Raw genomic sequence first — 12,003 nt, 5'->3', positions numbered from 1 at the left:
CACCTCATTTGCTCTCACCTTTTTCCATTCTACACTCAATCTCATGGTATTTCCACAAAAGTCTCTTTTTCCCAAGCTCACTTACTCTCACTACTCTCTTCTCCCCAACAGAGTCTACTCTTTTTTGAAAACCTCAACAAATCTTCATCCTTGCCTCCACAAGTGAGTGATCAGAGATCCTACCAGCAGCTTCTTTTGGCACACTTACATCCAAAAGGTTCTCTTCTACATGCCTAACAAGTATTCCATTTTAGTCACAAGTAGCACAATTCTACCTAAAATAACGACAGTGCAACTATGTCAAGTTAGGTGATCAACTATTAAACAATGTGGGTAACTTTACCAAGTCTCTATCCAACTAAATTTCACACAATAAAACCACCTTCTCAAATGAAAACACTTTACATTTATTCCATATTTTATCTGAAGCTCCATTCACATTTGAGCAACAGAAGAGGGATCAATGCAGAGAGACTCGCATTTCTCACAAACACATCCTCAAGAGCATAAAAATGATATGGGCTTTCACACTTACATAAGAACTTAATTCTTTAACTTCATTTGAATGTGATTCATCATGTAAGAGTCTTCATTCACAGCTCCACTTCCACATCCCAAATCAATTCCATCGCACAAAAGGAGTCAATTTCTAAATTTTCAAAAGAAAATGAAATTCTGAGGCATTTTCTATATAAAGCAGCATACGGAGTCTCTTAATGAAGTTAGTTAGCTTTGGTTATGACTTATAAAAGAATTTAAGCTAAGCTTAGACACTTAACAATGAATACCCAGGAATTTTTCAATGTACATTAAAGCTAACTTCAAAAATTTTGCTTCTTTCAACATCCAAGACAAATACAACAAATAAATACAAAAAATTAATTTCTTCTACATTTCTACTCAGATCCGTTCTTACCTATAATGGTTGGTTTGCGATTATCAGTCATGCTCTTTTCAAGGATACATTCCTGGGCCTGTGCCAGAGCTACATTATACATGAAAATTAATAATGTTGGGCTCAGGTCAGACTCTCTTGGTTGAGGATAAGTTTCCCGCAGGTGCTGTAAATCAAAGAGGAACCAATTATTCTACATCTTCAGACTCAATGAAGTTCATATAAATTGATAACACACTGCTGGAAATAAAAAGATGCTGTTAACAACAAACTAAAATTTCGAACCTCGAAATGTTCATTTTCATTATGTTACATGTATCTCTCTTGGCTTCTTATATCTTAACCTAAATGTAGATATTCAACAGACCAAAATGTATTCTTCTACTTCTACACCAATGTAATGTGCCCAAGGTCTACTTAACCCATTTTAGATCCCAGTTCTCTGACAGCGAAAGTGTATACCTCTTGCTAGTAAATATGAGGAAGCGATGGTTTAGTGCATTAAACATGACAGCTAGAAGATGGATGTGAGTGGACACGGCCTTTCTTCATCTCTTCCTAGCACTATCTTGCTAATATGAAAAACAGCAACCAAGTGCAAAAAATATATGTCTATCTACATACATACACATGAGAAAAGTTACCTGAAAAGCCCAGGCTGCACACTGAAAGTGTGTACAACTAATTTTCATGCCATCAGGGGTATTTCTAGCATCCATGGCACCAAGGTCTGTGTGTAGGGCTCCTATGTTATACAGGATGCATGCCATCTCATATTTGATGTCTGTCACATTATACACTACACTTGAGTATATATCATACCTGTAACAAAATATATAAGAAATATTCTAGTGGGAAATTACAAAAATTGGAATCTATAACATTAAGAAAAAGAGCAAAATGAACTCCATTACAGTGAAGTACATTATTAGATTTTTCATGAATTCAGCACTGTCATTAAATCTCCCAAAATGATACTATGCACTGATGTATGAAATAACCCATCTAGAGAACACTTTGTTCAAATACAGAACATCCTGTGGGATCTTGATTAAAAATATGACTTGAAAATCATAAGAGGTCTTGCAATGAGATGAATATACTTACATCATGATGGATAGCCCATTCAGATTTCTAACTATTTCTATTGTACATTCGTGATGCACGTGAAATTCCACATACGACACTCTTAACCTTCATTACAGGACCACCGCCAATCACAAGTAACCAAACTAAGACCATAGTCATGCACATTACTTCATTGTCAAAACATTTGGGCTTGGATTCATGCTCAGAGGGTACCCTAATCTAAAGTCTGAAAAAACACTTCATCCACAGTTAACTAGTTATCTTACCAATTAAATGTTACAGCAATCGCAGGGTTTTCAGTGATTGGGAACCGAGATAAGAGGAAGTGAAGCTGGCAGTAATATTTTTTGAGTGTGGAACATCCGGTAAAATCATGTGGAACATGGGTAGCACTGGCCCGCAGAGCCTCCAGCTCATGGATTTCTGTACTGTAGCTCTCTGGATCTTCATTGTAATGGTCACGTATATACTGAAATACAAAATTAATACTGTCCATCAATATAACCTACACAATAAACACATCTCCAGGTATGTTAACAGCTTTTATCTAAGATATACAGGTGAATCTGCAAACAACTAAAAATGTAATAGGGAATATCTGGAAGACTTGGTAAAATACAAGCATAAATCTGTCTAAAAACATGACTTGGGACTGAAGGGATAGAAAAAAGGAACTGGAGGAAACCACAAATTGGATGAGCAAAAATAAATACAAGTTGAGTATCCCTTATCTGAAATGCCTGTGACCAGAAGTTGCAGATTTTGAATTTCTTCAGATTTTGGAGTACATGCATATACATAATGAGTTATGGAAAAGAGGATGGTATGGAAACAAATGGGTTAGAGGTGAGACATACCTCAACAATTCGAGTGTTAAATGGTCATCCTCAGGAGATACTGATTCCAGCATTCAACAGGGATATATTTCCAGCAAGTGATGGCCACCTGGTTGGACACCTTGGCATGTCGCTTTCTGATTGGGTCACTTGTCCTGCTACCTCCACTTATTCACAGCAATCTCTGCTGCCTGATGCGACCAGCAGATGAACCCAGACCTTGCGTTAAGGTTGTCTTTGGTAGCGACGTAAACCACTTCTAATGTCTTATTTGTTTGCTTAGGCCCTTGTGCAGTATTCTCGCCTTGTCCCACTACACGGATTTGCAGCGATTAGTTCCACTGTTTACATCGTGCTGAGACTTACAAGATGTAAACAAAGCAGAACTCATTGCTACAAATCCATGTACTAGGATGAGGCAAGAATACTTCACAAGAGCCTAAGCAAACAAATGAGACATTAGAAGCAGTTTACATCACTACCAAAGACAATGTTAACACAAGATATGATTTCATCTGCTAGTCATGTCAGGCAGCAGAGATCGCTGTGAGCAAGTGGAGGCAGCAGGATAAGTGATCCAATTAGAGGGCAACAAGCCAAGGCATGCGAGTGGGTGACCATCACTTGCTGGGGAATATGGACCCGCCGAATGCTGGAATCAGTATCTCCTGAGGAGGACTGTTGAATGGTTAAAACATTGAGGTATGTCTTAGCTCTAACTCATTTGTTTCCATACCATCCTGTTTTCCACATTTAACATGATGGATGATAGATAATGGGATATCTTGGGGATGGGACCCGAGTCTAAACACAAAATCCATTTGTTTCACATATACCTTATACACATAGCCTGAGGGTAATCTATACAACATTTTTATCAATCTTGTGCATGAAAAAGTTTGTGTAAACTGAACCATCAGAAAGCTAAGGTGTCACAACCACAGCATTTTAGATAGCTTTTTTATGTTTCCTCCCAAGTTATCTGCCTCATTACAATCGTTTTTGTCTTAGGAGTCTCTCTTTGATTCTATCAACTGTTGATTTTTTGTTCTGCTATGAATCCACACTGCTCTAGTCCTTCAAGAAGTCCATCACACTTTTTACCATGGTGTCTACTGGCACTTTTTCTGCAGTGTTAACAAAGTTATCTTCAACTACTCTTATCATGATCACCTTCATTCAGAACCATTTCAGCTATTTCACTATCAGTCAGTAAATGAAGAACTGAAGCCTCGTTATCTGCAGGCCTTTTTGACATTTTCAATAATATCTTTGAACCACGGAGCAGAGAATACGCAAAAAACACAGATTAATGTATGTGGGTCTGGTGGTGATGACAGTTTGTAACAAACAAGCGCCAACAAAGCATCAGAGCCCAGCATAGGCAAGTGAGGTTTGGTGTGGAATATTCCACTTGTACCATTGTGTCACCACTCAAAGCTTCAGATTTTGTAACATTTTGGATTTAGGATTTTTGGATTGGGGATGCTCAACCTGTATACACCTATATCAAAGAACAATGATGATTAAAAGCATGGATATTGAATTTCTGAAACTAGAGGTGGAATGCCTTAAAAATTGGTGCAGAGTGAATCTCATATTCTGATGAATCTGAGTCAACAAAACAGTACAGTGGTTACTTAAGCAACCCCAGAACTACTTTTATGGAGTTCCTAACAGCCTTGAAGCACAAACAAGTTAAGGTGGCTCATTCGGGGGAGGGAAGATCCCTAGCAATGCTTTAATCCTTTCTATTCACTATCAATGAAACACTCGAGACAGAAGAATGTTGAGGTGGGTTACTTAGAGGAAAGGTCCTTATTGTTGCTTTCATTTTCTGTTCACTGATAATGAAACAGCCACAATAAAGGTGAGTTACTCAGGGTAGGAAAGGTTCTTATCAATGCTTTAATCCTTTCCGTTCCCTGACAATGAAACAACCAAGTCAAAGGTGTGTCAATAAGTGAAGGGTACGCAAGGCCTGATGAGTAGTTCAACCCTTTCAGATCACTGACAGTGAAAAAGCCATGTTGAAGGCAGGTTACTTAGGGTAGGAAAGGTCCTTGTCAATGCTTTAATGCTTTCTGTTCACTGACAATGAAACAGCCATATCAAAGGTGACTTCCCAATCAAGGAGCTGCCACTTGCAGGCAGTCTGGGAACATCATTAAAATAAAACTTAAGGATCATTAGGGTGTTGACTTAATAGTTATGTATGGTGTTCCTAATACTTTTGATATTAATGATAATGGAGTCAAGAATATGAAGTTCATGAAACCCACATGACCAAGAAGGAACAACTAAACTCATCTTCCACCTCTCCAATAACCACAGTGGAAGCAAAATCTTTGTCTCAATAATTCTCCTGGCATCAAGTCCCTTTAACCTTCCCTTTCTCTATCCTAAAGTTGCTACCCCCTCTCTATTCTATAAGCAATATCCTGATCATTGCTTTTGTTAGCTGCATGTGTCCCTATCTCCATGGTTTGGACTTTTGGCATGGATGTGGCTGCTGTTTACTACAGTTTCTGTGTGAGAACCACTTTGGTACTGGGTGTTATGATACTTCCTTCTTCCCTTGAATAGCTATGCTGTGGATTTCTCCTCCTTCTTTGGACTTTTCCTCTTCATGAAACATTCATTCCTTTATCAGTAAGGTCTACAAACAGCTTCCAGAGCCCTGATTCATTCCTACTTTCTTTTCTTTTACACTTTTTTGTTTCACCCATGACAGCCTTTACTGGGACATGTTTTGCCTAAGCCATGTCATTTACTAAAAAAAATCTGAGATAACAAGTTAATAAAAATCTTCAGTTGAAAGTCATTATGGCAAAATAAGTAGCACCAACAAGCTGTGTTAAGGGAGTCTGGAAGAAGTGAGAGTTTCTGGATCCATGTTAGAAGCATATCAGAATCTCACCTGACTTAACCCAAAAGGAAACTTAGAATGGGACAAATGATCAAGGCAAAGTGAAGTAAAGAACAAGAAAATAGATAATAAAGGTATTGGTATTTTCACTTTATCTTATATTTGATCGTCATTTCCTGCATCAGCGAGGTAGCACCAGGAAACAAAGAACATTCTATCCACTCATATACACATACTTATCTATACATAATCACTGTTTCCTGCATCAGTGAAGTAGTGTCAGGAAACAGATGAAGAACGGCCCATCCACTCACATACGCGTATATATACATAAGTGACCACATACACACACACATACATATGCATATTAACATATACATAAATGTACATACATATATGCAGACACATACATACACATGTACATATTCATACTTGCTTGTCTTCATCCATTCCTGTTGCTACCCTGCCCCACAGGAAACAACATCATCACCCCTGTGACAGCGAGGTAGTGCCAGAAAAGCAGACAAAAAAGGCCACATTTGTTCACACTCAGTCTCTAGCTGTCATGAGTATTACACAAAACACTGAATGATAAAATAGATTTGAGTATGAGCAAAGAGAATAAAAGTAGACAGTTTAAGGCATTTGGTATTTATACATACTCTATGGTGTAGATATTCATACCATAGAGGGTCATTGCTTTGATGAAATAAGTCCCAAAAGCACTCCTACCATTGATCTAACGCATGATTTAATAAGCAGATATCCTCCTGTATATCTACTTCCTTCACTTACTATTTTCTCTTCTTTCTTTTGGTCTTTTCTCCAAAGTAGTCTTTCATTCTCTAACAAATTTTCATTCTTTTCTTCCACTGAATTCATCAGCTTTTTCTTTCCTTCAATCATCCATAAACCTCATATTTTTCATCCTGTTCCTAAAAGTTTGCAAATTCTTCAGCATACTTTATAAGCGTCATCATCTTGTTTTTTGAGGCCTTTTTTTTTTTACCTATTTGTTCTACAACAAACTGCCACCTCTTTTCACTTGATTTTTTCAATAAATTACCATTTCGGACATGAGCCAGTTTGAAGGTTGAAATTGTGTTTTTGTGATGGGTTTTGATGTGTTCTGCAAGATTCTGACCTTCATTTCTACCCTAAACTTAAAATCCCTAAGTTCACTTGATGTCAGAACCAATAATAACACCAAATTCTCTTGCCACAAACATCTGCTGCCCCCATGATACTCCCCGTAAAGTAGCACCAGAATCTTTCAACACTATCTTCACCTTTGTCTCCTCTCTTTTTCTGGTAGTACAGTCTTAGGTTCTATTTATTCAATCTCTACTGCCACCATCATCTCATCTATTTCCTATCCTTCCCTATGAATAGCATATATCCACCGTGTCTTTATCATTTTTTTGTTCCTATATAATGGCTCAAATTCAACAACAATCCCCTACCTTTGCCTCCAACACTTTCCTTACGATTCCTTTCCCTTTTACCACAACTTATCGATGCCTTTTGTTCAATCCTTATCCTATCTCTTTTCCATCTATGACTATGAATGACTATATTCAAAGCAATTATCTGTCAAAATGATGTTTCTCTCAGCACAAAAATCAACCAGAAACTTATCATTTGCCGTCACACCTGATACTGTACTCCCCACCTTTCACTTTCTCATCCATACTTTTGCATTCATGTGGCTCATATTATCACTTTCTCCCAATCTGATACCTTCACATACACTTATCTGGAAATATTTCTACTTTAACCCTTATCCCTTCATTTCCCTACTTAATAAGACCAACGGGCACAAATAAACACATCAGTCCTTCTCGGTCATGCATTCCACACATTTCCCTAACAAACACAAACATATTTTTCCTCCTCAATTATGCATTCCACCCATAATTTTGGATTCATCCATCCATATCTATGTGGGAGGTTGAGAAAGGTTTACATAGCTTCTGTTGACTTTGTACAAGCATTTTAATATCCAAAGTTACCTGAGATGAGGGAGGGGGTAAACTTAGCTTTTTTGATGCATATAAACTTGAATTTCAGTAAAGTACATCAACTTATATCTTAATTGAAATATAAATCAACAGGGATGAAACTCAGTTCAGCCAAGAAGAAAAGTAATTATGGTGATTTCACAGTTTCCATCCTATAGTGATTTTCTGATGAGAGATTACATATAAATATATATCTTAATCTAGTGAATTAACCCAACCAAGGGGATGCATGTTCCTAGCAGAGGAAATCTACAAATCTACAGACTGCATAGAACAGAAATGTCATAGTTTCTATGGAACAATAACTGTCTAAAAATACAGCAAATACACATATCAGTTATAGCCTCACAAGGGATGACATACCTGAAGTTATTTTCTGACATCCAACTGTGTTGTGTGATTCAATAATCAAAACCCTCGCTCTCCTAATACAAAGAGAAGAAACACCCTAAACAACGCTATACAAAGCTTCTTAGTCATCCCTTGTTCAATGATCACGAGTTGTACTGGGGTGGGAGGGGGTTTACATAGTAGAAATAGTAATAGACGTGACAATCATTACAGTCCTCTAAAATCCATCCCTCACAAGTCTATGGCCAATGCACACGGCAATGCACACCAGTGCCTTCATTTATTTCTCTAAGGCCAATGTATTCTTCTGCTTTATACATTTTCCTTCATAGAACAAAAACATTGTCATCTCGCACTTCCCCCCCAAGAGACGGTGACCGCAACTCGCTGCCTTATTTAACTCGTAAGTCCTTACTGAAGGCCTCCCCGTGCGAGCGAGAAGCATCAGCGTGAATTAAGAGAAGACCTAAGTCTTACCTGTCTTAATTTAGGTCCAAATTCAACGCTTTCGGCACTAGATTTCAGTTCAAAGCCTAGCATAGGCAGCCGAGGTACTGCCTCCATTTTCAATGTCAACAAGTTCCAATAATTCTAGGAGCATCGGTGACATTTTACATTCCTTATCTAATATTACAAAACTAAAAAAATCGTAACTATTCCATAAAACGAATTAAAAAATTATAAAAGTCTTATGATGAATATCTAGTTATAAATTATATCATTTCTAGAATATTATATTTTTTGAAGACTTTATAGGTCTTTTGGAATATCTAGCTGTACCCTAACAATCAGGTGACCGACACTCAGAAGTGTGACAAGTCAGACCTTCTTCTAATATCTTAATTATTTCTGAGGTTGATCCATTCTCACCTCAAACCCTTGATGTATTTCAAGTACGTCGACTTTATCTACTTGTATTTCACTCATAGACTTTCTGTCATTGTGTAGATAACGTTATTATTGGCCATTTACGAAATGAAAAAAAAAGAGGTCGCCTTTTTTATATTAATTACATATTTGCATGGATTTAATCCACCATAATTGAGTAGATTGAGGTAGAATTGATGTGTAGAATGTGATTTATTGAGTATTTGTATTTTTCATTTATCCCAAGGAGTGACGTGTTGGGTCAGTCCACTGACACATCCCATCTTTAATGCATTTCCTTCATAGGAGGAATAGAAAATGGCTCATGAGTTTCCCACATTGTCTTGAGACTTTGTGGCACATTGGAGGATAAGAATATATCTTGTGAATAAACTAAGTACATATTTGATGACTGGATGAGGAGATATTCATATAAATATTCTTGTAGACGCGAGGAAAGAGATGGAAATAAATGGCTGAATGTGTAGAATTTCCATCATGGAAATCAAGGATTAAGATTTTAATAATTGGGATTCATAGACATCCCAAGGTGGGATTAGACGCAGGTTAAATGAAAATCCTTCGCACGTTGCAGGTGCCATGTCTCCAATGCATACTGATCAATATGGCATTTGCATATCGCGTCAGCTGGTGGGGGTTAGGGGGGGATTTACAAGCCCCACTAATTACTTTGAGGGAAGTGGGGGGGTTGCCATAGTTAGGATAGCCTTGTGAAATCCCACTAATTACTTTGAGGGAAGTGGGGGGTTGCCATAGTTAGGAATGCCTTGTGAAATCCCACTAATTTAAGGGAAGTGGGGGGTTGCCATAGTTAGGATAGCCTTGTGAAATCCCACTAATTACCTTGAGGGAAGTGGGGGGTTGCCATAGTTAGGAATGCCTTGTGAAATCCCACTAATTACTTTGAGGGAAGTGGGGGGGTTGCCATAGTTAGGAATGCCTTGTGAAATCCCACTAATTACTTTGAGGGAAGTGGGGGGTTGCCATAGTTAGGAATGCCTTGTGAAATCCCACTAATTTAAGGGAAGTGGGGGGTTGCCATAGTTAGGATAGCCTTGTGAAATCCCACTAATTACTTTGAGGGAAGTGGGGGGTTGCCATAATTAGGAATGCCTTGTGAAATCCCACTAATTACTTTGAGGGAAGTGGGGGGGTTGCCATAGTTAGGAATGCCTAGTGAAATCCCACTAATTACTTTGAGGGAAGTGGTAGGTTGCCATAGTTAGGAATGTCTTTTACTTACAAGTCCCACTAATCATTTTGAGGGAAGTGGGGGTTGCCATAGTTAGGAATGCCTTTTACTTACAAGTGCCACTAATTACTTTGAGGGAAGTGGGGGGTTGCCATAGTTAGGAATGCCTTGTGAAATCCCACTAATTACTTTGAGGGAAGTGGGGGGGTTGCCATAGTTAGGAATGCCTTGTGAAATCCCACTAATTACTTTGAGGGAAGTGGGGGGTTGCCATAGGAATGCCTTGTGAAATCGTATATAACAACTTGACAAGTCCCTCTAATTACTTTGAGGGAAGTGGGGGTTGCCATAGTTAGGAATGTCTTGTGAAATCATGTATAACAACTTGACAAGTCCCACTAATTACTTTGAGGGAAGTGGGGGTTGCCAAAGTAGTGCCTTGTGAAATCCCACTAATTACTTTGAGGGAAGTGGGGGTTGCCATAGTTAGGAATGCCTTGTGAAATCCCACTAATTACTTTGAGGGAAGTGGGGGTTGCCATAGTTAGGAATGCCTTGTGAAATCCCACTAATTACTTTGAGGGAAGTGGGGGTTGCCATAGTTAGGAATGCCTTGTGAAATCATATATAATAACTTGACAAGTCCCACTAATTACTTTGAGGGAAGTGGGGGTTGCCATAGTTAGGAATGCCTTGTGAAATCATATATAATAACTTAAGTCCTACTAATTACTTTGAGGGAAGTGGGGGTTGCCATAGTTAGGAATGTCTTGTGAAATCATGTATAACAACTTGACAAGTCCCACTAATTACTTTGAGGGAAGTGGGGGGTTGCCATAGTTAGGAATGCCTTGTGAAATCCCACTAATTACTTTGAGGGAAGTGGGGGTTGCCATAGTTAGGAATGCCTTGTGAAATCATATATAATAACTTGACAAGTCCCACTAATTACTTTGAGGGAAGTGGGGGTTGCCATAGTTAGGAATGCCTTGTGAAATCATATATAATAACTTGACAAGTCCCACTAATTACTTTGAGGGAAGTGGGGGTTGCCATAGTTAGGAATGCCTTGTGAAATCCCACTAATTACTTTGAGGGAAGTGGGGGGTTGCCATAGTTAGGAATGCCTTGTGAAATCATATATAATAACTTGACAAGTCCCACTAATTACTTTGAGGGAAGTGGGGGTTGCCATAGTTAGGAATGCCTTGTGAAATCATATATAATAACTTGACAAGTCCCACTAATTACTTTGAGGGAAGTGGGGGTTGCCATAGTTAGGATTGCCTTGTGAAATCATATATAATAACTTAAGTCCTACTAATTACTTTGAGGGAAGTGGGGGTCGCCATAGTTAGTAATGCCTTGTGAAATCGTATATAATAACTTGACAAGTCCCACTAATTACTTTGAGGGAAGGGGGGGTTGCCATAGTTAGGAATGCCTTGTGAAATCGTATATAATAACTTGACTAGTCCCACTAATTACTTTGAGGGAAGTGGGGGTTGCCATAGTTAGGAATGCCTTGTGAAATCATATATAACAACTTGAGGGTAAAATGGACTTCATTCATATATATCTCACTCTATTCATATCAATGTCAGTTGGTTAGATTATGCGTAAGTAGATTTGCATATACGCATTGAGGATATAAATTCAGTACCTGATCTTGATTTTGCTCATTCATTTCACAGTTTTAGAAGTCTCTTAGATATGAACTTCCTAATTATAAAGAAGAGATGTTCACTAAAATGGTCATGGTGCTTCCCACTTCATATAGCGTTCATTTTGGCTTTCACGACCATTGAAAGAATTGAAAGAAATCCTGACGTAGATTTGTCTTAAGGATATATATATATATA

General features: G+C 38.2%; 1 protein-coding gene across 1 annotated transcript in view; it reads right to left on the bottom strand.

Moving 5' to 3' along the window:
• The window catches only part of mop (tyrosine-protein phosphatase non-receptor type protein myopic), a 170,436-nt gene extending 161,797 nt beyond the window's left edge, over nt 1-8,639 (bottom strand). The window contains exons 1-4 of the mRNA XM_071690779.1: nt 8,539-8,639; nt 2,251-2,453; nt 1,540-1,717; nt 917-1,061 (exon numbers count right to left, since the gene is read on the bottom strand). Coding sequence (XP_071546880.1) covers nt 917-1,061; nt 1,540-1,717; nt 2,251-2,453; nt 8,539-8,625 — 613 coding nt within the window. The 5' untranslated portion in view covers nt 8,626-8,639. The remainder of the gene's footprint in view (nt 1-916; nt 1,062-1,539; nt 1,718-2,250; nt 2,454-8,538) is intronic.
• Between the last annotated feature and the right edge of the window lie 3,364 nt (nt 8,640-12,003).

The sequence above is a fragment of the Panulirus ornatus genome, chromosome 49 (assembly GCF_036320965.1).
Source record: "Panulirus ornatus isolate Po-2019 chromosome 49, ASM3632096v1, whole genome shotgun sequence".
In the NCBI taxonomy this organism is placed as follows: Eukaryota; Metazoa; Arthropoda; class Malacostraca; order Decapoda; family Palinuridae; genus Panulirus; species Panulirus ornatus.
Note: the sequence above shows the minus strand (reverse complement) of the source record. Positions and strands in the feature narration are given on the sequence as shown.